The following is a 24,849-nucleotide window of genomic DNA, read 5'->3' on the forward strand; positions in this document are numbered from 1 at the left end:
GTGTCGTTGCAGAGAACCCTCAGACTTGTGTGATCCATGTTAGTCAGCTGGAGACAGACACCGTCCTGGTCTGTCTGGACCGTAAGTTCATGGAACCAGATGATTTAAAAAAAAACTGAATATAAACATGTAATTATTTTAATGATTGAAGTTTTATTTTGAAGGATTTCACAGTGTGTCAGAGATGACCTGAGACCTGTGTTTGTACTTCCTGCAGGTTGTATAAAAATTGTGAATCTCCAGGGAAAGCTGAAGTCCAGCAAGAAGCTGTCAGCTGAGCTCACCTTCAACTTCCAGATTGAATCAATTGGTAAACCACCTTAAATCTGCTGTAGACCACTTAAATTCACATTTGACCATCATAAATCTACATTGGACCACCTTAAATCTACTGTAGACCACCTTAAATCTATGTTTGACCACCTTAAATCTACTGTAGACCACCTTAAACCACCTGAACCTGTCTCCAGGTGCGTTGTGTGCTGACCTTAGTCTCCTCCTCAGTGTGTTTACAGGACAGTGTTTTGGCTTTCTGGAGACATGGCATGCAGGGGCGGAGCTTCAGATCTAAGGAGGTAATTACCGTCCAATCAGAGAGCAGGGACCTGGCCACCTTGTTGCTGTGTCATCATGTCCTTTTTTTTCTGCAGATCACTCAGGAGATCAACGACATCAGCAGGATGTTCCGTCTGCTGGGCTCCGACAGGTGACTGTTTCCCTTTCTGTTCACCTGTCTGTCTGCTCACCTTGCTGCTCACCTGTCTGTCTGCTCACCTGTCTGTCTGCTCACCTGTCTGCTGCAGGGTGGTGGTTCTGGAGAGCAGAGCGACAGATAATCCAACTGAGCACAGTAACCTGTACATCCTCGCCGGACACGAGAACAGCTACTGAGACATGAAAGAGACCAGGACCAAACCACTATCAAACCAGGACCGAACCAGGACTAAAAAAGGACCAAGTCAGGACCAAAGCAAGACCAAAGCAGGACCGAACCAGGACTGAACCAGGACCAAACCATTATCAAACCAGGACCGAACCAGGACTGAACCAGGACCAAAGCAGTGCCAAACCATGTCCTAAATTCTGAACCAGAACTGTTCCAGTTATAAGTCTGGTCTTGTATGACTGTGGTTCAGAACCAGAATCTGTTCCCCTGCCTTAATGTCATTTAGAGAACCAGACCAGCAGTGGATCCGGTTTGAAGACCCTGTGAGAACTGAGACAATGGTGTTTCAGTCTGCGACACTACCTCCATGTCAAGGAACATGTTGTTCTTCACCCGACCACCAGGAGGCAGACATGCTGCAGGTCAGCTCATCATCATCATCAGATCTACAGTGTTTCAGGAAGTGACTTCAACACAACAGGAAGTGACTTCAGATCCTTGTGTCAGCAACTGTCTAAATATTAAGTTTGTTCTACACTGACGTGTAAATACTGTCAAATAAAGTCTTTTTATACTGTCACCTGTCTCCCTCTCTCTCTCTGTCTGTCTGTCTCTGTCTCTCTGTCATCTGTCTGTCTCTCTGTCTCTCCCTCTGTCACCTGTCTCCCTCTCTCTCTCTGTCTGTCTGTCTCTGTCTCTCTGTCTCTCTCTCTCTGTCTCTCTCTCCCTCTCTGCTCTCTCTCTGTCTCTCCCTCTCTGCTCTCTCTCTGTCTCTCTGTCTCTGTCTCCCTCTCTGTCTCCCTCTCTGTCTCTCTCTCCCTCTCTGCTCTCTCTCTGTCTCTCTCTCTGTCTCTCTGTCTCTCTCTCTCTGTCTCTCTCTGTCTCTCTCTCTCTCTGTCTCCCTCTCTGTCTCTCTCTCCCTCTCTGCTCTCTCTCTGTCTCTCTCTCCCTCTCTGCTCTCTCTCTGTCTCTCTCTCTCTGTCTCTCTCTGTCTCTCTCTCTGTCTCCCTCTCTGCTCTCTCTCTGTCACCTGTCTCCCTCTCTCTCTCTCTGTCTCTCTCTCCCTGTCATCTGTCTCTGTCTCCCTCTCTGTCTCTGTCCCTCTCTGCTCTCGCTCTGTCACCTGTCTCTCTCTCTGTCTCTGTCCCTGTATTTTCCAGATGTAGAGAAGTTCATTAAAAGTGTGACAACTCTGCAGAGAGTCGTCTGTGTGGATCTGTTAGATGATAAAAAACGTTTGATGCGTCTCAGAAAGGAGCTGAAGGCCAATAAAGGAAAAGGTTCAAAGAGACTCAAACTTCAGCAGTAAGGTCATGATGTGTGTGCTGCACTGGGTGAACTTCCTCTTACCGTCTCCCGTTCACATCTCAGTCTGGTATGCACTCGGTGAGGGTCGGCTCTTTGAATATTAACGGTGGGAGGGATCGACAGAGGAGGGCAGGCATCTCAGAGATGATCACACAGAAGAGGCGGGATGTTATTTACCTGCAGGAGACACACAGCGACAGAGAATGAGACAGACAGGTCTGTGGTGGAAGGGTCAGTACTTCCTGTCTCATGGGACCAACCTCTCTGCTGGTATGGCCGTCCTCTTTTCTCCAGGCCTGGACGTTCATGTCATCTCCACCACAGAGATGGTGACGGGCAGGGCTGCAGTGGTCAGAGCAGAAATACAGGACTTTTCTTTCTGCTTCATTAACATCATGCTCTGAATCAGGGCTCACACAGGCTGGACTCGATCCAGAAGTTAAAGGACTTCTTAGAACAGGGTGATCAGAGTGAATGTGTGGTGATGGGGGGAGAACAGGAGAGGAACCGCACCTGCAGTCATCTGTGATCTCAGAGTCAGGTGTAGTGGATGTGTGGAGGCTCAAACATCCTCAGGTCAGGCAGTACACATGGGTCAGAGTGTTGGATGGGAATGTGAGGGCAGCCAGGCTGGACAGGGTTTATGTGACACATGGTTTTAGCACCAGGTTACTGAACAGTCACATTTATCCAGTAGGTTTCACTGAGCATCATTTAGTCGCTTTTGATTTTCACATTTCACCAACCACTAGATGCAGCTCTCACTGGCGCTTTAACGTGCAGCTGCTTCAGGACCGAGCTTTCTGTCAGACTTTTGAGACTTCCTGATTAAAAACTTCTTATAAAAGTGCTCACCAACAAACTGAAACACTTTATGGAATTAATAATTACCAGTCGTACTGTACCGGACAGATCCATCATGGACGATCTCGCTCTCACCAGAGACTTACTGGACATCTGTAAACTGTACAATATTGATGTGGGGATTGTTTCACTGGATCCGGAGAAGGCTTTTGATAGGGTTGGTTTTTGCTTTTGGTTTTGTGTCACTGTTTGTTGTATAAGGAAGCTTTTTGTTTGGTGAAGGTGGGTGGTGGGCTGAGCTGTCCAGTACAGGTTCAGAGGGGCATCAGACAGGGATGTCCTATTTCTGGACAGCTGTACTCATTAGCAATTGAGCCACGTCTGACCAGGTTACGATCTAAGCTGCCAGGAATCACGTTACCAGGGTTGTCTCAGCGCCCCTCGCTGGTGGTTTCTGCTTATGCTGATGACATCAATGTATTTGTTAGAAACCAGAGGGATGTGGACTTCTTGTCAAGCAGTTTAAGTCTGTATGAAAGGGCATCATCGGCAAAGGTGAACTGGGGAAAAAAGTGAGGCTTTGGAGGTTGGGCAGTGGGCAGACGAGGAAACACCAAAGTTACCAGGAAATCTCAGCTGGGGAAAAAACAGGGCATGAAAATTCTGCATGTTTTTCTTGGAACTGAAGAGTTTCAGAGGAAGAACTGGGAGGGTGTTATGGAGAGAGTGTGTGCCAGACTGTCTAAATGGAAATGGCTGCTACCTCAGCTTTCCTACAGGGGAAGAGTCCTGATTGTCAACCCTTTGGCACAGACTGAAAGTCTTACCTCTATCACAGGGCCTGATTGAAGCGATTCAGAGGAAAGTTGTGGATTTCTTCTGGTCAGGGCATCACCAGCTGAGGGCAGCGGTGCTGTACCTGCCAGTACAGGAAGGAGGACAGGGTCTGGTGGATATGGCATCATGTATCGCAGCCTTCAGGCTGCAGGCAGTTCAGAGACTGCTTTACAGCTTTGGCCTGACATGGATGGATACTGCTTGTTTGCTGTTGAGGAGAGCTGGATGCTTAGGTTATGACTAACACTTGTTTCTGCTTCAGGCCCAGTCCGTGGATTTAACTGGTTTGACACCATTTTACCAGTCTGTCTTACAGGTGTGGCAGGTTCTAGCATTTCATCGGAGCGCTGTGATGACGCCAGGGAAGTGGCCGTTCGAGGAGACCCTGTTTTCGGCAACAGTTTGATCACCTCTGAAGTTCTGTTCTCTGTCAGCCTGAGATCCAGACTGAGAGAGTCTGGCTGTGTGAAGATGGGTCACCTCACGAAGACCTCCATCCCTCGCTTAACTGAAGTGCTCAACATCAGATCCAACAATGTGCTGCTCAGGCTGGTGGAGGAGGTCAGTGTGTCCCTGCCAGAGGTCTTCAGAGTGTTTGCTAAAGGCCGTACTCTATCTGACCAATGGGACAATGAGTGTGAGTACATCTTTCCTTCACTGGCTGAGGAAGACATCCTGCTGTCTCTGAAGTCCCCAGAGTTGGGAGACTTAGAGACTCTGGGAAAGAAAGCAGCCTATCAGATCAGCGTGAAGGTGTCAAACTTGTGCAGGCAGGGGTAAAGGTGTTGAGGTGCAGAGTTTTTCGGCAGGGGCTCTTCCCCGGGGGGCTGTTGACGGTCCCTGTAGAAAGCCACCGTTGACAAACGGACAGGTGACCTCCAGTGGAGGAATGTACATGAAGCTATAGCTACAAACAGGTATCTGACGTTACAGCATCTGTTTGTCCAGTGTCCCAGACTGGCTGGACTCTTCAGACACCTGCAGGTTGGGTTCAGGGCTTAGGAGAGCAGTCTGTTTATTTATGGTCCACACTACTCTGCAAACAGGAAATCTGTACATGCACTAGTAAATTTCATTTCAGGACCGTCCAAATTAGCCATTTGGAAAACCAGGAAGAACCGTGTGAGGGGTCAAGGGTCAGAGGACATGGCTCTGATGCTGACTGGGCTGCTGGCAACTCGGCTCAGGGTGGAGTTTAAGTTTTACAGACTGACAAAAAAGACAGAGGTGTTTGTTAACGTCTGGGGAGTGCAGGATGTGCTCAGTGAGACAGAACTTATTGGTTCTGAATTTTTCATTATTTTATTTATTTATTTTCCTTTGTTATTTTATTTGTTTAGTTTTTGGTACTTGCTTTTAAACATGATTTTTTTCTTTGTTGTAATTTTTGATAACAGCAAAACGTGGAATTAACTAGAAATAAAGGTCTGTTTTAAAAATCCAAATCTCTCTCTCTACAGTCATATTCAATCAACAGAGCTGAAGATAAATCTGAGGAACATCATCATGACCTCATCAGGTGGACAGACTGAATATTATTATATTCTTTCTCTTCTCGTAACTGTTTTATAACGTGTTCAGTTTGTAATGATTAAAAACTTGATGATGATTAAATGAATAATTGATTTACTTATTTACAATTTATCTTCGGTCTGACTTTCATCACTAATTATTTCTACTCTTTCTTTTCTAGTTGTTTACAAACATTGAAATATACAATAATATGTGTGCTCCACTGAGTGAAGAGTAATGACAGTGAAATAAATGTAACAATAATAATATAGTCTCTGGATTGCATAATAAATCCTTTTGTTAGTCTACATTAGTTTGTTTACATTTCACATTTGTACATTACATTTGTGATCAGGACTGAGTCGGGTTCAGTTAAACCAGATCACAGGAAGTGATCCTGCATATCTTGAACCCTCATCATCGATCCTTCATCGTGTTTGTTTAGAGAGCAACAGGAACTACAGGCTCTTATTTTGAAGCGGTCGGAGGGCGCCGACCACGGGAAGTAGCGAAGAAGAAGCAGACTTGTTGTGGTTGACGGTGTCAGCAGCAGCGGACTCACCTGGCGGACAGGTGCGACCTCAGCCCGGTGAGACAAACAGCCCGTGATGAACCTAATAGACGTGTGTTGTACTTAGACCTGGACCCAGTTTTGGACCCGGTTCAGGGACCCGCGTTAACCGTTGATGCTGTGCATAGGTAGCTCCGTGCTAACTGTGCTAAGTCCACCGTGCTAACTAATCCCGGTCCAGTTCTGGTCCCTGTGATGTCGGAACCGGGTCCTCTGCAGTCTCTTGTTAGACCAGCTGGGCCTCTGTTCAAACCGATCCGGGCTGAAGCGGATCAGCAGCCTGTGTCGGTGTGTTTGGACACGGTCCCGCGGTGACCTACTTTCCAGATTCCGGGGCCCAGACAGAGACCTGGACCTGGACCGGTGTACAGGACCGAAACGGTTTTTTAAATTATATCTGTAGACGCAGTGATCCGGATCAGTCCGGACTCAGAAACGTGTTAAACACTTGGACCAAGACTCGGAGTTTTTATCGTTTCATTTCCGTCATTGAGCCACAATCAGGTCTCTCAGATCCGGTTTATAAAATAAGAGTCCAGAATCTGTATTCAGGAAGTCCAACAAATTTTCAAATTAAAAGAATCCCAATCATAACCTGAGTCTGATAATAAAACAAAGAGCTGATCAGGTTATTAATGATGATGAGGACAAATCGATAATCAAACACAAACTGATCAGAAAATGATCAATGATCAATTTAAAAAGTGATGGACCCACTTCCTGTTTCTGTCTCCGTGAACTGGTTCATGAAGGACTGATCCTGCAGGGTCAGGACCAGATCTGGGTTCTGAGTCCCTCGTTTAGTTTATGAAACAGTCCTCGCTGCGATTGATGATATAGATTATTGATCTGTGAATCAGCTGATCAGCTCAGGCTATGTTACCCCTCTGTCTCTGTAGGACTAATCCAAAGTGCAGTGAACGCCCCCTGCAGGTCAAAGGTCGACTCCTCCCCCAGCGGTCATGGCCCTGATCTCTCTGGAAGACCTCGACGGATTGGACGACGAGCAACTGGACGATGACATCACCGACAACCCAGAGCCAATGGATGAAGACGACCGACTGCTGAGTCACTGGCAGGCTGTCGCCAGCACCCACCAGGTGTCAGTACCTCCAGGTGAGGGGGCGGGACTACTGATACACCTGTGTATTATAAGACCTGATCAGGTATTGATCAGTGCTTCTTCCGTAAACACAGTCAGTTTAAAATGACTCAGTCCTGGGTTCAGACTCGGTCCAGCAGAGTCCAGACTGTACGGGTCTGAAGTGGTCTGATGTGGTCTGGTGTTGGTCGTCACTCAGCTGGAATCTGTGTTTGTTACAGACATGACCGGACCCATACAGGAAATGACCCGCAACAGCCAGCAGAGGGAGCCCCTCCCCTTCGCGCCAATATCCCGCCATGAGAAGGTAAGACCAGTAGACCACATGTAAACAGCTGCCCCCCCTCAGATGGGGGAGGAGCTGTGAGTGTCTGTACAGATGGGTGTGGTCTCTCTCCCTCAGATGGGGGAGGAGCTGTATGAGGAGCGGGTGTACGCAGCAGGACACTGGGCCTGTGTGACCAGAGGCGAGGATCTGTACGAGCAGAGCATCTCTATGGGCTTCATGAAACTGATGCGCTTCATCTGTAAAGAGAACTCCGCAGGTCAGACCCCGCCCCCAACACACACCTCAGCAATACAGCAATACAACAACAATAACAGTATTATTAATTACAGCATTAATGATAATCAAAGTATTATTCATAATAACGAAGAATTAAGACTGAAGACAAACTTTTTCTCTGATCCTTCACTTCCTGTTGGAACCTGTGATCAGTATTGATTATTGTGTATTGATCGTGTATAGGTAAATACCTGGGAATGACGGTGCCTGTGGTCAGTAACATTCACATGATGGAGGACGGAACCACGTTTAAGAAAGATGTCCAGACTTCGTTCTTCCTGCCCACTGACTTTCAGACCAACCCCCCCCAACCCTACGACTCCGACATCACCATCGTCTACAGAGAGCCAATCAGAGTCGTCACCAGGTCAGTTTTTTATCAGACGGATCATCATTATCTTCATTGGTTCCTGAGGATGAAAAATGTCAGTTTAACCTGCAGAATCTTAAGTTTATTTCACTGATCATCATTAATCTGAACCAGTAATCAACAAAACAAACATGAGGTCCATGTTGAAGTTTACCTCAGCAGCTTTGTTAAAGAGGACTAAATGGATGAAATGGATTAAAGTCTGGATTAAACTGATGAGGTTTATGGTCAGTTCAGTATTTTAACATTCACACTTTGATCTGAACGCAGCTTTAGTTCTGGAGCTGAAACAAGCGATCAATTCATCGATTAGTAGATCGACAGAAAACTTATCAGCAGCTTTGTTTCTCCTGCACTAGCGGTCATCAGACAGGTGTGTCAAAATGTCTGCTCTCTGATTGGCTGACAGGACATTCCTGGGGACGACCACGGAGGAGACGGTGACACGTCAGATCAGTCTGCTGTGGGAGATCCTCGGCGCCACCGACGACCTCTGCAGAGACAACTACATGGTCGCTGTGTACGAGAACCCTGGTGTACCTCGCCGCAGGAACGAGATCTGGTTCATCAGACGCAACCTGTAGATGCCTTCCTCTGCTCCGCCTCCTCATCCTCCTCTGATTGGCTGGTTTGTTGTGTACACACTTCCCATAGCCGAGTTAATTTTTTTTAATGTCAAACTGACCAATCAGAGCAGGTTTATGCTTGTTAGCTGGTCCTGACACTATGCTCCGCTCCTCACCCCCTCCCATCCAATCAGAACGGCTTTCTCTGACTAACTGACAGCCCATTGGTTCACACTTTCAGATGTTCCTGTGTCACTTCCTGTCACATGTACAGTCGGTGTGTAGAATAGAATCAGGACAGTTAGAGGTGGTACATCACCATCATATCAGAAGAAGCAGAAGCTATGACATCATCTTGGGAAAGCAGGAAGTTACAACTCCACTCAGACCAATCAGCTGAGTTCAGTCTGGTGTCAGTTGCAGAGATGTGGATGAAAGGGCACAATCTCAGTTTAGTTCCAGTCTGTGTCAAAGCGTGATCATCTGAACACGTGACAGAGACGACGTCGTCCTTCTATGTTCATCTGAACACGTGACAAGAATAAAAATTAATCTGCCCTTCAATCTGCAGGTGTGACAGTGACGATCCTGCAGACCCGAACCAGGTCTGGAGTTTGGACCTGGTTCAGGTCTAGAGTTCAGACCAGATGGAGGTTTGTGTCATAATGAACGTTGGTTTACAATAAAAAGGACAGTGAATATTTTTGTAACTTTTTCATCATCAGTCAGATCTGATGCTGGTTTTAGATTCTGGTCCTGTGAAGGTTTTAAACGGTGAAGAGGTTTCACTCTGACAGATATATGTTGATTTGTGGTGACGGCCCTCCACATGTTCAGGCAGGTGACTCCATGTTCACATATGACCTGCATGTTAATGTGACTTTGACAAAGTGGTTTTAACCCTGCAGCTCTTCTACACTTTATTTTCTGAATATTTGATGTGAAATCATTAAAGAATCGACCAAACAGTTTGTGACTCTTGGTGCCTGTTAGTTCTTCTGTTGGACAAATGTACTTCATTTTTATTGTGAAACTTTTTTCCTTCTATTTCAACATTTGTGTATAAAATATTCAAATAAAATCTGATGTAAAAGTAACGTTATGTGATAGTTTCTGAATGACTTTAGATCCTGACTTTAAATGAACCAGCTGGTTCAGACTCTGGTACATTGGTGAAAATATTAACTGACTTCAAACTGAACCTGATGAGACGTCAGCGATAAACGCTAAAACTCCTGAACCAAAACAACTTTATTTACAAAAACAAATCTGGAGTATTACAATCGTTTTCACCCCAACAGTCGCATTAAGAAAAACACTCTAAAACTATTAAGAAAAAAATAAAAAAGACAGAAAATAACAGGTCAGAGGGGTAGGCCTCTGGTGTGATGTCATCCAGGTAAGATCAGATCAGGTCGGCCACTGCAGAGGGAAAACAAACACGTCAGTGTGGAAACAGCCAATCACAGGAAAACTTGGCGCTAGCTTGTTATATTAGCTAACATGCTAACTCCATGTATTAGTGTTTAGAAAGCAGCTGGAAACAAGAAGTGTTTTCATTTCTGCTTGAAAAATGGAAATAAATTAATATTTATACATTTATAAATATTTGTGGACTCATCGTTTCTGCTTCAGTTGTAAACATGATAAAACAGACTCTGGACAACCGTGAGCTATGCTAACACATCAGCTGATTGAGCTAACAGCCTCTTGCGTTTCCACGGTAACTGTTGCATCACTGATTCTGCTCATCTGGTTCAGCAGACACTGCAGGGACTACTTTCTGAGGAGTGATGCGTGGTGTTTAACAACTTGTGTTTTTCTCTAAATTAACAGATCAGAATTATTGATTTCTCTCTGCTGTGATGTCATCATCAGCACAGGTAACAAGTGCTCTGATTGGCTGGCAGCAGCCCGTCTATGATTGGCCGACTCGTACCGTTCATGGGCATCTCGTCGATCTGGGTGGAGTAGTACTGCTCGATGTCTCTCAGGATCCTGATGTCGTCGTTCTTCACAAAGTTAATGGCCACGCCTTTACGACCATAACGACCAGATCGACCAATCCTGGAGGAGGTCAGGTCATCACAGGTCATTAGGGGCGAGTTAGATTCACTTAATGACAAAGACATCAACAATCTCCAATACACACACTAATAAAACTGACAGATGCCCCCTGCTGGCCATCCAATGGAAATGGCTTCAAAAGAAGCTCATCAACTACATGCTACAGGCAGAGTACATAAACTTAACAGTGGTAACAAATGCACAAGGCCTTTGTTTCCGCTGTAGCAAGTCAGGACACCTTGCTAATGATTGTTGGTGCAAAGATATGAACTGTAACAATTGTGGGGAAAAAAGGCCGTGTAGAGCGGCTCACAGTCAGGAAATAAAAGTGACACTTCAAAATACAAAAAGAAAAGACATGATGGCACAGTTAAGAGCGATCCCTCAGAGGAAGAAGTGTCGGCCGCAGTAAATACTGTGCAGATAATCAATTTGGATGAAAGCTCAGGGCTTTTGGGCTAGACCCAAACTGGAAGGACATTCTGTAAAAATGCAGATAGACACAGGTTCAAGAGCATCACTAGTGTCATATGACATTTACAGAACATCGAGTGCCCATGAAAGGATGACAGAGGTGACTGTTCAGTGCAATGGCCAAACTGCTAAGCTCCCAATTTATTTTACCAAAAAAAAATATCCTAGTATAATGGGGCGTGTGTGGCTAAAGAAAATCCGTCTTGACTAGCAAGAAGTAAGGAAGCTGTCACACAGTTCCACGACGCTGCAGGCCTTACTGGAAAAGCTCTAAGAGGTTTTTCATGGAGAGTTAGGCAGCATGTACAAAATGAGAGTGAAGCTGAACGTGAAACCTGGTGTTGAACCAGTGTTTATTAAGGCCAGACCAGTGCCATACGCCATCCGACCCAAGGTGGAGGCTGACTGGACGCTCTGGTCAAGAATGGCCACACCCATCATTCCAGTACCAAAACAGGACGGGGGAATCCGGACCTGTGGGGACTGTAAGGAAACACTAAATCCTGTACAAACAGCGGAGCAGTATCCCCTTCCCCTGATTGACGACTTATTTACTGAGCTGAGTGGGGGACAAAAGTTCAGCAAAATTGATCTCAACCAGGCTTACTTACAAACACATGTCGAAGAGCAGTCACGTGAAATGCTGCCTATCAATATGCATAAAGGACGTTTCAGATACTGCAGACTGCCTTTTGGGATCGCATCAGCTCCAGCGCTGTTCCAGCGAGCTATGGATCCGATACCTTCCAGGAGCGCAGTGCTACCTGGATGATATCCTGTGCACCGGAGCAGATGATGAAGGGCGTCTGTGCAACTTGGATGCAACTCTTCAGAGACTGAAGGAATATGGGTTGAGAATGCATAAGGAAAAATGTGAGTTTTTCCAGTCATCTGTGGAATACTTGGGTCACGTGATTGATGCTAAAGGTCTACACACTGCACCATCGAAGATCACAGCCATCGTGGACACACCTCCACCCCAAAATGTCAGTCAGCTAAAGTCTTTCTTAGGACTGTTGAACTATTATGGACATTTCATACCCAACTTGGCATCACTACTTAAACCGCTGACTACATCAGATGTTCTAACCCACTTCAACCCATCTCTCCCAATTCAGCTTGCCTGCGACACCTCTCCTTATGGTGTAGGGGCGGTGATTTTCCCACATACTGCCAGACGGTGAGGAGAAGCCAAATGCTTTTGCGTCAAGAACATTAAACAAGGCAGAGACTAAAAATGCTCAGCTGGAACGAGAGGCTCAGAGCATTGTGTGTTTCACCAGTACTTGTATGGAGGGAAGTTTACACACCTAACTGACCACCGACCTCTCACGACCATCCTTGGACCATACACGGGAACACAATCTCTTGCTGCATCCCGACTACAGAGGTGAGCGTTGCTGTTGTCAGGACACTCATATGACATCAAGTATCACAAGTCAGACTCTCACTGCAATGCAGATGCATTATCCAGATTACCACTTCCTGTCACAAAGCCAGAGTCGAACACTGGACATTTTCTACTTCGGGGAGGTAGAAAAAGCACCTGTTTCAGCTGTGCAGATAAAAGAGGAGACCAGAAATGACCCTGTGTTGTCTGCGCTCATAGACTTGCTCGTTAAAGGTCACCCTGAAGGTGATGACGCAAACTTGAAGCCCTTCCTTGGAAAGCAGGCACAACTGTCTGTTCAGTCAGGATGTTTGCTGTGGGGGAGGAGAGGGATTATCCCCCTGTCATTCCAAACAAAAGTGTTACAGCAACTTCTTGCAGGACACAGTGGAATAGTGAGAATGAAGGAAATAGCGAGAAGCTATTTTTGGTGGCCAAACAGATCGAAGAGATAGCTAAAAGCTGTCCATCTTGTCACAAGGTCCGAGACAACCCACCACTAGCTCCTCTCCATCCCTTGGAGTTCCTACAGGAGCCATGGCATCGTGTGCACATTGATTTTGAAGGTCCATTTGAGGACAGAATGTTTCTTGTCGCTGCGCACAGTAAATGACCTGAAGTGGCTATCATGAGGTCAACCACCACAGAGAAGACCATAGAGGTATTAGGAGAAATGTTCAGTCGCTTCAGATCTCCTACACAGCTAGTCTCTGACAATGGACCTTAGCTGGTTTCACAGGAAATGGATGATTTTCTGCAAGCTAATGGAGTGCAACACATTAAATCAGCTCCATACCATCCTGCCACAAACAGCATTGCGGAAAGGTTTGTCCAGACAATGAAACATGCACTGAAAGCATCACAAGGACAAGGAACCCTGCATCAGAAACTGCACAATTTTCTGCTAAACTGCCGCAACAGCCCACATGCAACCACAAAGACATATCCTGCCAGTCTGATGTTTAAGAGAGATCTGCGCACCACCTTTGATCTCTTGAAACCCTCAGGAATGAAGGACATTGTGCAAAAGCTACAAGAAAAACAAATTATGAACAGAGAACATCAGGCTAAGGACAGAGTTTTCACTCCAGGAGAATCTGTGCTGGCCAGGAACTACAGAGGCGAATCTAATTTGGTTCCTGCGACTGTTAATGCACAAACTGGACCAGTCTCATATGCATTTCAAACCACTGATTGTGTTTGGAGAAGGCACGTGGATCAACTCCTACAGACCCCACCAGCGCCTGCAGAACTGTCTCTTGGAGATCCTAAAGATGCACTAATCAACTCACCGGTTCATCCACCTACACAAGTACAGAACTCAACCACATAAGAGACAAAGGTTCCAGACGCAGATGTGACTGGAAAAGAGACCGAGGCACCTTCTTTTGCATCTGCACCCGAAGCAAACTCTCCATTAGAGAACACAAAGACTGATGTTTCTGCAAACCGCCGATACCCCACCAGAGAGCGGCGGCCTCCTGTTCATCTGAGTTATTAAGATTGTTAGTGTTGTGTTATAGTGAAGACAAAAGAATTTGAGTAGACACTTGTTATTTTCTGTAGGACATCCATTGTAAGAGGGGAGGAGATGTTGTGTATTTTGGGTTACTATGAGATCCATAGTGGGGATCACCAAATGCATTATGGGTAACCTTCAGCCTCAAGTTGTTGTTATTAGGCATGTGCTATGAAGTTGTGTTGCTGTGCTAATAAACAGTTAACGTTACGTCGTGGTCCGGGTTATCGTTGTTATATTAAGTAATGTGAAACAGTGAAAGATATGGCACACACACACACACACACACACACACACACACACACACACACACACACACACACACTTGTTATTGTATTTATTCAGCAGCTTTATTGATCCATTCCTGAAAGAATCACTTTGACTTCTATTATCATAATGACAGTGATTTGTTAATTCTCCTTACTGTGGGAACTATTTTCTGTGGAGTGATACATGTTGAAGGTAGTGCTGTGTACCTGTGGATGTAGAGCTCTCTGTTGTTGGGCAGGTCGTAGTTGATGATCAGAGAAACTTGAGGAACGTCCAAACCTCGAGCCCAGACATCAGTGGAGATCAACACACGACTAGAACACAGAGGAGGTCATCTGTCAATCATCTACAGCTGTCAATCATGTTGACTTTCTTATTTATGTAAGTGTATGATTTATGAAAACAGAAATGAGCAGATAATTAACATCAATACTTGAGTCTGAGCTCAGAGGAAACAAACAAAAAGAAATAAAAATAAAAGCTGAGAGCAAACATTAATAAAGTAGACCAGCTGCTGTAGATTCGTCTGACTTAATGAATGAATAAACATCATCTACACAGAGGGACATCTGTCTGCTCCAGGTCCAGGTGTGTGAGTGTTACCTGGCTCCTGATCTGAACTCCTTCATGATGGACTCCCTCTCTTTCTGAGGCATGTCTCCGTGCATCGACGACACCGTGAAGTTGGCCTCCCTCATCTTCTCCGTCAGCCAGTCCACCTGAAACACACAGAGACTCAGTGTCCTACAAGGCTTTGCTGACACACAAGAGACTAAACCCCGAGTGTGTGTGTGTGTATGTGTGTGTGTGTGTGTGTGTGTGTCTCTGACCTTCCTCTTGGTGTTACAGAAGATCACGGCCTGTGTGATGGTCAGAGTGTCGTACAGGTCACACAGAGTGTCAAACTTCCACTCCTCTCTCTCCACGGCCACAAAGAACTGCTTGATCCCCTCCAGGGTCAGCTCGTCACTGAGGGGGAGAGACAGTCACCCACACAGGGGTGGGGGGGCACTTCAGTACTGTGCTGACGTGTCTGACTGATCTGGGTTCAGGTCTCGGTGCAGTTCTGAGTTTAGAACCTTAAACTGAACTAAATGTTCTGTCGGCTGATCGACGTGTGTGTGTGTGTGTGTTTCGTTCTGTACGTGAAACTGGCGGGGCAAAATACATTCAATATTAATTCAATACTACAAATAATAAGTTACAACATTAATGGGAAACCAAGTCAAATCAGATCAGTGATCAATCTGATGATCGTGGATCATTAGATTGATCACTGAGATGGTTGTCCATCGACACACAGAGGTTCTGCACTGACCGTTTGACCAGGATCCGGATCGGGTCTGTCATGAACTTGTTGGTCATCTCCAGGATCTCGTGTGGCAGCGTGGCGCTGATCAGAACCACCTGTGTGGCCGGGGGCAGGTAACGGTACACGTCGTAGATCTGCTCCTTAAAACCTGAAACATCAAAAACAACACTGACGTTGAAGGAGGACGAGTGAGGGTCCATCAGGTTCCATCAGGTTCCATCAAGTTCTCCACAGTGTGTGTGATGTTTTAATCAGAACTTGTTGAACTGTTCCGTCTGGATGTAGATCAGAACACAGAGAGTCTCAGACCAGGACTCATGTCCCTGCTGACATCACAGCTTTGTCCAGGTGTGTCAGTCTCAGGTGAGTGTCTTGCACATGCTCAGTCTCACCTTTGTTGAGCATCTCATCAGCCTCGTCCAGAACCAGCATCTTGATGGCTCTTGTCCTCAGACTCCTGCGACGAATCATATCTGCAGGACAGACGATGTTAACGTCCTATTGGTTGCTTCAGTCACAGGCTGACCAATCAGGATCCAGATAGGAGACAGATGATTTGACTCACCGAACACTCGTCCAGGTGTCCCCGCCACCACGTGCTGACCGTAGTCCAGCTTCCTGATGTCCTCACCCACGTTGGTCCCTCCGATGCAGGCGTGACACTGAACGTTCATGTAGTCTCCCAGAGCAAGCAGCACCTGGACACAAGACAGAGAACCAATCAGTGACCGGGACACATCGCCATGTGACACCTGCTGACACGTGACTGGGTGGGTGTGTCTGCGTGGGCGGGGCTACCTTCTGAATCTGTCCTGCCAACTCTCTGGTGGGAGCGAGGATCAGAGCCTGGGTCTCCCTCACCTGCAGACAGGAAACACATCACAGCATGATGTCATCAGCTCAGGGTCAAAGGTCATTTTACATCTTAAACAGCAGCATCATTCTGGAGCTTTCAGTCACATTACATGAGCTTCACATGATTACAATCTGAAATCTTGAACATGTTTTAACATCTCAACACTTTATTTATGATCAGACTCATTTTGTTTCTTCAGAGCGGCCATTTTGAATTTCACAGCACGTTTCTGTGTGACGCACAAATTAAACCTTTGGCCCTGGTAGTCCCACCTGTGGAGCTGAGAGTCGGACTCACCTGGATGTCCAGGCACTGCAGCACTGATACACAGAAGGTGGCCGTCTTTCCTGTTCCAGACTGAGACCTGCACAGACCAGAGACCAGCAGTTAGAGAAGACTCAGAGCGGGACCACCACAGTTCTGGGGTCAGTTTTTAAAGGTCTTACTGTGCGATGACGTCTCTGCCTTTGATGATCTGTTTGATGGCTCTCTGCTGGATCGCAGACGGTTTCTCAAAACCTGAAACACAAAACATCCAGTCACATGAAACATCTGCTTAGAGGAGAGCACAGCTGGACAGCATTCAAACATAAACCTGTCCAGGGTCTGGTCCAGGTGTCTCCAACTCTGTATCCTTTAAGTTTTATTCCAGAGTTTTATAACACAAAGAGAGAGACAGACATAGAGAGAGACAGACAGAGAGAGAGAGAGACAGACAGAGAGACAGACAGAGACAGACAGACGGACAGAGAGAGACAGACAGACAGAGAGGGTTGGTATGGCACACAGGGTTGGACTCGAACCCAGGCCGCTGCAGTTAGGATTACGCCTCCATGCCCCACCGCCACTCCTATGCTTGTGTCCACTGGAAACACTTCCATTGTATTGTAGGACTGAATTTCAACACGTTTGTGTATTTACATGTGTTGTCAAATTAATGAAAATGTTTTCTGAACTTACAGACTGTTGGTCTGTTTTCTGAGGTTCAGTGCATTGAGCTCAGGGCCACCGTAGGTATTGCCCGTCTTGGGATAAATAAGGTCTGAATCTGAAACAGTCTGGAGCTGATTCATAGCTAGTCACTTCCTGACTTCAGGTCTTATGCCGGCAGAAGAATAACAGCTCTGCGGTGAAGCAGTAAAGGCTAATGCTAACCGGAGAGCGGGAGACCGTGAAAACACCGTGAACAATGTAAACACTTTAAAGTCAGTCCTATATGTCTGAATCTAAATAAACTGTGAACACAGTGAAATTATCACGTTAATTCACCGCGGTGATTAAAATTTTGCTTTAGCATCCTGAGCTAACTCTTCCCCGAGGCCTCCGGATCCTCGGCCTACCGTAAGCGTAGATGCCGCGGAGCAGGTCCTCTCGGAGTCCCATGGTGTCGAAGGTAGGGGTCACATCTACCTCCTCGCTAGTCTCGAACTCCACCTTGGTCATGTCCTCCTCCTTCAGGAGCCTCTTCCTGCCCTGCGTCCCGGTGGCAGCCATCGTCCTCTGAGCGTTTTATTCGACCTGAACTCACCGAGTCCGGAGAAAGACTTCAACCGTCTGCACTGCGCGGCTAACGGCTAACACGGGGAGAGAGGCTGCCGCATGTGTCGCGCTGCTGACGTATTCAGGGAGCGACGCAATGTGTGACGACACAACTATGAATAAAAGGGTTGTCCCACCGTTTATTAAAAACTTCAAAAAGTTCAATCTGAAAACATCTCACCTGTTCTCACCTATTTTCACTGAAGACGCTGCTTCACCAACAGGAACATTTAAACACATCTGTTCATTATCTTTGATGTGTAATGACGTCATCTTAATCTAATCCGGATTATTAGTCCCTGTTCTCCAAACCAGTTCAGATCTGAGCTCTGTGAGTTTTTATTCTGTAAAACACCTTTTGTTTGCTTGAGAACTATTGTTGATGTTTGTTCTTCCTGTGGTCAGAAATACAGGTTCCTGTGCAGGTTAAAGAACCCCGGACCCAGACCTGCTGTCTTTATCTCTCTCCAATTCTGTTTTACAGATTCTTCTTTGTTGGTGTTGCTGAACGTCAGTGTTTGTTTCTCAGAGCAGAAGAAGAGTGAGTCTGAAACTTCCCGTCACAGCAGATACAGACTAGAAACATTCACCCTGAACTCACGTGATGAGGTCACATGATGAGAACTGACCAGCTAAATGTGTTGAATGAAACAGTGAGATGAGGCTGAGAGCTCAGAAGAGTAAGGAGGCCTTTGAGAGGAACAGAAAGTCTCAGTAACAATTTCCTCTTTACTGCTTAGAGTGAATGTCCATGTTTTTATATGAACGGACCTCAGTTGATTAATTATATTTTATATAATTACACATATAGATTTATTCAGGAACATTCTCAATGCTTGATATCAGCATTGTGGCAATATGTTGACACACAGCCCCTCCCTCACTTGAAGACCCAAACCAAACTCAGTTTATAAAATGCTTTATTTTAGAGCTGGTCTCCACAGTGAACCTCTGGGGCCCCTGAGGGCCCGGGGCTGGCTGGTGACCCAGAACATCATGTTTTCTCTCCAAAGGCCTTTTTATTGATTGATTATTGATTGTTTCATATGAAACAATCGCTGTATAGAAATATAGGTCCATACATGAAGAAATGAAAACAGTAAACACATGAAGGAGGTCAGAGGTCAATTGGCTGATTTCTGACCTGCTTCAGTTTGCGCTGGGAGAAAAATAGGCTCAGAACAAAAATATCTTTGACGTCAACAGTCAAAAGTTTATAAAGTTTATAAACCAGGTCCTGCTCAGACCTGACTCCAGACCAGGTCTGCAGGATCTTCATCAGCTCATCAGAGTCCATGTTGGATCCTGTTTGTCTTCTGGTGTCTGGACCACATTCACTTCAACAAGACATGATACGCCTGTGGACATGACCTCTGATCAATGATCAAAATAAATGATCAGTATTGATCAGATAACTGATAAACTGTTCAATCTAAACATTACTGTCCTTTTTGACATTGTTACAATGTTGAACAGCTCTCATGTTGTTGTTGTTGTTGTCTCTTTACAGCTGTGGACTGACTGAGAACCTCGGAGTAACATGATCAAACACCAACACATGAATCCTCCTGCTCCCTGCGTGTTAATATAAATGTGTGAACTGCTCCTTTAACAAACTTCTCCATGTTCTTGGCACTTTGTTTTTCTTCATCTCAAAGTGCAACAAAGAGAAAAACATGAGAGAAAGATACTGATCTCTCTCTCTCTCTCTCTCACACACACACACACACACACACACGCACACGCACACACGCACACACGCACACACACACGCATGATGATGTGATACAAGGGGCCATTTGTAACTTTTCTCTGTCACTGAACCTAGTTTCTTACTGTGAGCAGGTGATGATGATGATGATTGATGATGGTCACTTGTCATTGTGCTTGTAATACAAGAGGTTATAATACGTCCTCTGAGCAGCTACACTGACTCAGTATCAAAAAGCTAGCTGGTTAGCATGCTAACTGTCTGAATGAAGTTTCTTCTAGACTGGTCAGTAAACAGCTGCTAATGCTAATGTTAGCTATACTTCTTGCCTGAACATCACGGCTGCTTCCTCATGTTTGTCGTCTCATAAACTGATTGTTCATGACATCACATGTTCATTCACATTACTCCACATGTACTCATCATACTGTTTACTGTCTGCTATTGTTTACATGATGATGAACAACAGGAAGTAAACAGGAACAAACCAAACCAAGGAGTGAGGAAAAAATAACTTTGTGATGATGATGATGGTGTATGTGTGTGTGTGTGTGTGTGTGTGTGTGTGTGTGTGTGTGTGTACAGTTCTTGTTACCTCTTTGGGACCTTTATGTGCTATAAACACAGACCTTGTGGGTACCACAGGGTCCTGATTGGGGTCTGGGTTAGACTGTCCACTATGAATGGAAGTGTCCTTACAAGGATAGCTGCACCAGCTTGTGTGTGTGTGTCATGTGACGTCAGTCGTCTTTTGATTGGTGGACATCCAGGCTGACGACCTGCAGCTCCGTCAGGTTACTGCTGCTGCTCTGCTGACTGATCACCATCTGAACGAGACACAGACAGACATGAGCAGACGCTCACAGAGTCACAGCACACACACTGTGCTGCTCACTGAGACGTACCGGGTGGAGCTGGACCGCAGAGACCGGGATCTGAGCAGCAACCGGGGGGAGCGAAGTGAGGAAGACTTGCGGGACGGCGCCTGAAAGACACGACAAACAAACCAAAAACACTGTCACAGATCCTGGTCCTGATGACTCTGGGTTCAGAAAACCGCCACATGTACTCATGGTGATGTCATCACTCAGGGTCAGCTGACTGACTCATATATTAAAAGAGCTGTACCAGGTTCATGTGACTGGGCGTGGCCTGTTGGGGGGAAGGTGTTGAGGACGGTAAGGCTGCCATCGCCAAGCGAGGGCGTCGGTGCAGCGTACATCACTGTGTGACCACCTGGGTACATCATGTGACCCGCTACTGAGGAAGAAGAGGAGGAGGAGGAGGAAGAGGAGGAGACGATAGAGGCGGGAAGATTGGCTGCAGAGAGAAAGAGAAGTGATCAGGATCCAACCAGAACAGTTCCTCCTGTGTGTGTGTGTGTGTGTGTGTGTGTGTGTGTGTGTGTGTGTGTGTGTGTTTGTGTGTTTGGGGGGGGGGGGGGGGGGGGGGGGGGGGGGGGGGCGCTATGTTCTTACCTGTGGAGGAGGGGAGGTTGTGGATGTCTGAGCTGTTCTGATTGGTGGAGGCCTGCTGACTGCTGGGCTGAACCTGGATAGTTTGCAGCTGCTGAGAGACTCCGCCCCCTGATGAACACAGGTAACAGGTGATGACAACACGCCCTCTGAGCAGAGACTCAGTATCCAGGGCTAGCTGTTAGCATTCTAACTTCAGTAGCAGAGAAGTTAGCAGAGTTAACACACGGACTGGTCAGTAAACAGCTGCTAATGCTAATGTTAGCTATGTGGCACTAGCTAAACTTACATATAGCTCCTTTAAACACCAGAACACTTTTCTCTGTGGAGGGTTCCTGACACATCCAGTAAACAAACATCCAGTAAACTCTCTCTCTCTCTCTGGTGTGCAGTAGGCGTGTCAGCGTGCTAACCTGACAGTGACACGGTGGTGGGGAGGCGGAGCAGCGTGGTCGCCTGTGTCGGCGGAGCGTGCAGCGTGGAGGCGTGGCCTGGGGCCACGGGGCCCTGGATGGCCAAAGGCTGGCCCTGCAGCTGACTGAGCGGGATGGTGTGAGTGCCGGGGGGCAGAGGAGCACCTGTGGACAGGTGAAGGTGGGGGGCATGGCCAAAGTGGTTAGCTGCTAACACACTGAACACAAGCAGCAGGAAGAGATGAGCTGAGACGTTAGTGAGGACAGGGACACAACACACACACAGTCTCATCACCTGTCTCTTCTACTTCTGCACTTTGAGGCTCAGGACGGAGAAACTACCGATTATCTGATCAGGGTTTTTCCTGTATAGAGAACTAGGAGGCGGCCGCCTCTGCCTCCCGAATAAGTTCAAGCACTTGTTTTCTCAGTACTATTGAATCAATACGGGACACCTCCGCCTCCAAACATAATTCTAGTACTTGTTTTCTCGGTACTCGGTGGATTTGAATCAATGTTATGTCCTCAAAGTGCTGTGAATAATATAATGTCAAGTAAAACCAAACCAGTTGCCACATTTTTTCCACATAAAAAGTGGCAACGCTACAGATGAATATTATCTCTTTTACATCACAGCACACCCAGCTTCTTGAAAAGCTTCCCTAAATTAACGTTACATCCCATCGTGTATGTTTTTTGCAGAAATGTCTGTGACTCATCTAAAGTTTCTCCAGCACATGCTCTGCCAAAGGGAGGATGAAGAACACACGACCAGGCTGCGGTCTAGCTGCAACAACAAATGGAAGATGGCGACAAGTTCAGACACACAACTTGGTCCAGCATCAGCACCTCGGCTCGTCCAAAGAAAAGGCCTCTTTGTAAACGGGGCCTTTGCACTTTCCAAACCACAGTTGAAAAGCTGTGCGATAAAAAGTTTACTGCTTATATTTCAGTATGGTATTGTTTATTTTAAATTCTTGAAGGCGACATGGCACTTTTCTGTTTTTTGGGTTTTTTTATTCGTATTTTTCAATAAAGGAGTGAAAAAGAAAGAACATGGAATTTATTGGGTTTTTTTAACCATGGTATCGAAATCAGTATCGAGAATCGTGGAATTTCACTGGTATTGGTACCGAATACTAAATTTCTGGTATCGTGACATCCCTAGTCAGGCCTGACAGTGGGCCGAGCTCTCAGCCACAAGTGGAAGGTGCCGGTGGAGATGATCACAGCCAGAGAACCAAGTCTTTAGGAGTGTGTTAACGACTGTAGCCATCATCTTCCCAGATGTTCTGAAAAGCATAGAAGGAGTGGCTTTGACCCGTAGTGGCTGGAGAGATAATTAAAATATAATTATTGCCCCCCCCCCCGGCCAGGAAAAACCCTGCTGATCAATAAATCAATAGGTCCAGCTGATAGTGAATCTGCTGGAGCAGCAGGTGAATTACTGAACATTGATCAGGTGATACACCTGTCCTGTCTGATAATGTCTTCACCTGCTCCTGCTGGTCACATGACCCTCGACCCTGGAGGCTCCACCTCTCACCTGAGTTTCTGACTGATTTATTTCCTGACAGTTTGAACTGAGCAGACTGTGAACACACCTGACTCACACAACAACAACAACAACAACAACAACAACAACAACAACAACAACAGGTAAAAAACATGGAAACAGTGACACACAGAACAAGAGAAGAGAAGACATCAGCAGCTGACAGACAGGTGAGAGGAAACCCCGCCTCCTACCAGGCATCAAGGTGAAGCCTCCAGGAAGAACGACACCTGCGGACGTCTTCAGCACCGTCCCGTTGGTGGAGGAGGGGGGCTGCCAGGAGGGGGCGCTGGTCTGCACCTGCATGGACACAGAGGATGAAGACGAGGAGGAGGAGGAGGGCGTGGCCTGTGTGGTGCTGGGCATGTTGGAGAACGCTGGTTTGATCAGATCCTGCAGGTAGAGACAGAGACGAGGGGTGGGGGGACTCAACATCAACCTGGATCTGAACCACTGACAGGGACCAGCACACGTTACTGTCTCCGTGGTGACAGTTCTGCCATCCCACTGACTCGCCAAACTGGCGTTACCTTGGCGACCTCTGAGCATCCGTCAGCCTCAGACACCTGGTAGGTGAGGTCGGTCTCCTCGAAGCCCGTGGCGCTCATCCTCTGGTCGGAGGAGGGGTCGGAGCGGGGGGGGGAGTCCGGGGAGTTGAGGCAGGTCTGGATCAGAGCCTTCCCCGTCTCCGAGGTGATCATTGGCTGCAGCTTCCTGGTGGCAAAGGTGTACACATGACCCGTCTCACTGGCAACCAGCAGCAACACCTGAGTACCGGTCAACGTGGACAACTCGTAGGCCTGCAGAGAGGGGGTGGGACGTGGGGGGTGGCGCAACAGCTGATCAACAGTTGATTCATGTTCAGACTCTGACTCTACATATTTCACTCATGTCAAATTATTGATTGATTCTACTATGATGCAATAATACAGGAAAAAACAATGCACTTTGATAAAAGCTTAATAAAAACTAAAACAGTTCAGGCCTGAAAACCACATCTGACTCCGAGTCCAGGACCAGGACCAGGACCAGGACCCATCATGCAGGACAGAGGAATCAGAGTCGGAGGTGAGTTCAAAGTAATTAGTCAAATTATGTTGACTCAAACAATGTGGAGTAAATCTACGGCTTCTGGGCCCCCTGAGGGTCAGACCCCTTGGGGGTCTTGGGCCCCTGAGCAGATGCCATCTGTCCCTGGTAGGTAATGCAGTCTAGGGACAGGTGTGGACCCTCAGACACCAGCCTCCTCTGGTTCTGCTTGGTGCAGGTGAACTCCATCCACACTGAGGTCCCTGTTCACAACCACATCACTGACCACTGTTCACCTGGACCTGGACCCAGATCCTTTATCTTCCAGATGTTCTGACTGAAAACACCTTCCACCTCACCTGGTCACATGACCACAGACATGTGTTCACCTGGTGTGTCTGACTGCAGACTGTTCACACAGAGGCCAGGTGTCCACAGAGGTCCGAGGACCAGCCAGGGTCAGGGTCTGGTCAGGTCCAGGGTCAGACCAGAAACATCATTAGTTCTAGAACTTCACCCTGCGACCTCTGACCTCTGCTGTTTACCTGTCACACTCACCTTCTTCATGATCCCAGTCTTCCTCTTGCTGAAGGTCGTGTACCGCCTCAGTTTGTTGTCTATGAACTCCATCTTGATCTTCACTCTTCCTCTAGTTTTCTTGCCGGGCTTGGCCCCTGGTACCCCGGGGTTGACCCCGACGTAACCCCCGCTCAGTCCT

The 24,849-nt window shown here is 46.8% G+C and overlaps 4 protein-coding genes across 5 annotated transcripts in view; 2 read left to right on the plus strand and 2 right to left on the minus strand.

Moving 5' to 3' along the window:
• The window catches only part of LOC111237581 (mitogen-activated protein kinase kinase kinase kinase 3-like), a 28,559-nt gene extending 27,123 nt beyond the window's left edge, over positions 1 to 1,436 (plus strand). Inside the window, exons 29-33 of the mRNA XM_022766726.1 lie at positions 13 to 81; positions 218 to 310; positions 505 to 575; positions 651 to 706; positions 804 to 1,436. Coding sequence (XP_022622447.1) covers positions 13 to 81; positions 218 to 310; positions 505 to 575; positions 651 to 706; positions 804 to 891 — 377 coding nt within the window. The 3' untranslated portion in view covers positions 892 to 1,436. The remainder of the gene's footprint in view (positions 1 to 12; positions 82 to 217; positions 311 to 504; positions 576 to 650; positions 707 to 803) is intronic.
• A 4,404-nt stretch (positions 1,437 to 5,840) lies between these two features.
• LOC111237563 (heme-binding protein 1-like) lies at positions 5,841 to 9,878 on the plus strand. Its single transcript, XM_022766700.1, has 6 exons — positions 5,841 to 5,936; positions 6,818 to 7,034; positions 7,242 to 7,327; positions 7,424 to 7,565; positions 7,769 to 7,952; positions 8,365 to 9,878. The coding sequence occupies exons 2-6, from the start codon at positions 6,881 to 6,883 to the stop codon at positions 8,537 to 8,539; spliced, it is 741 nt and encodes a 246-aa protein (XP_022622421.1). The 5' UTR covers positions 5,841 to 5,936; positions 6,818 to 6,880; the 3' UTR covers positions 8,540 to 9,878.
• eif4a3 (eukaryotic translation initiation factor 4A3) lies at positions 9,758 to 18,011 on the minus strand. The gene is made up of 12 exons (XM_022766699.1): positions 17,750 to 18,011; positions 16,856 to 16,928; positions 16,707 to 16,773; positions 16,352 to 16,414; positions 16,119 to 16,251; positions 15,946 to 16,026; positions 15,560 to 15,701; positions 15,072 to 15,210; positions 14,845 to 14,960; positions 14,448 to 14,555; positions 10,461 to 10,588; positions 9,758 to 9,943 (listed from the first exon to the last, which is right to left on the minus strand). Exons 1-12 carry the CDS (start codon positions 17,901 to 17,903, stop codon positions 9,927 to 9,929), a joined length of 1,221 nt encoding a protein of 406 aa, XP_022622420.1. The 5' UTR covers positions 17,904 to 18,011; the 3' UTR covers positions 9,758 to 9,926.
• A 1,893-nt stretch (positions 18,012 to 19,904) lies between these two features.
• Positions 19,905 to 24,849, minus strand: part of LOC111237574 (serum response factor-like) — a 5,232-nt gene continuing 287 nt past the window's right edge. The window contains exons 1-8 of one of the 2 annotated variants that reach the window (XM_022766719.1): positions 24,690 to 24,849; positions 23,633 to 23,902; positions 23,297 to 23,495; positions 21,548 to 21,712; positions 21,138 to 21,245; positions 20,788 to 20,979; positions 20,565 to 20,644; positions 19,905 to 20,486 (exon numbers count right to left, since the gene is read on the minus strand). The exon at positions 24,690 to 24,849 is cut by the window's right edge and continues 287 nt beyond it. In XM_022766719.1, coding sequence (XP_022622440.1) covers positions 20,400 to 20,486; positions 20,565 to 20,644; positions 20,788 to 20,979; positions 21,138 to 21,245; positions 21,548 to 21,712; positions 23,297 to 23,495; positions 23,633 to 23,902; positions 24,690 to 24,849 — 1,261 coding nt within the window. In that variant the 3' untranslated portion in view covers positions 19,905 to 20,399. The remainder of the gene's footprint in view (positions 20,487 to 20,564; positions 20,645 to 20,787; positions 20,980 to 21,137; positions 21,246 to 21,547; positions 21,713 to 23,296; positions 23,496 to 23,632; positions 23,903 to 24,689) is intronic. The other variant, XM_022766720.1, reaches the window with a different exon arrangement.

Source organism: Seriola dumerili, unplaced genomic scaffold (genome assembly GCF_002260705.1).
Source record: "Seriola dumerili isolate Sdu_G_001 unplaced genomic scaffold, Sdu_1.0 BDQW01001001.1, whole genome shotgun sequence".
In the NCBI taxonomy this organism is placed as follows: Eukaryota; Metazoa; Chordata; class Actinopteri; order Carangiformes; family Carangidae; genus Seriola; species Seriola dumerili.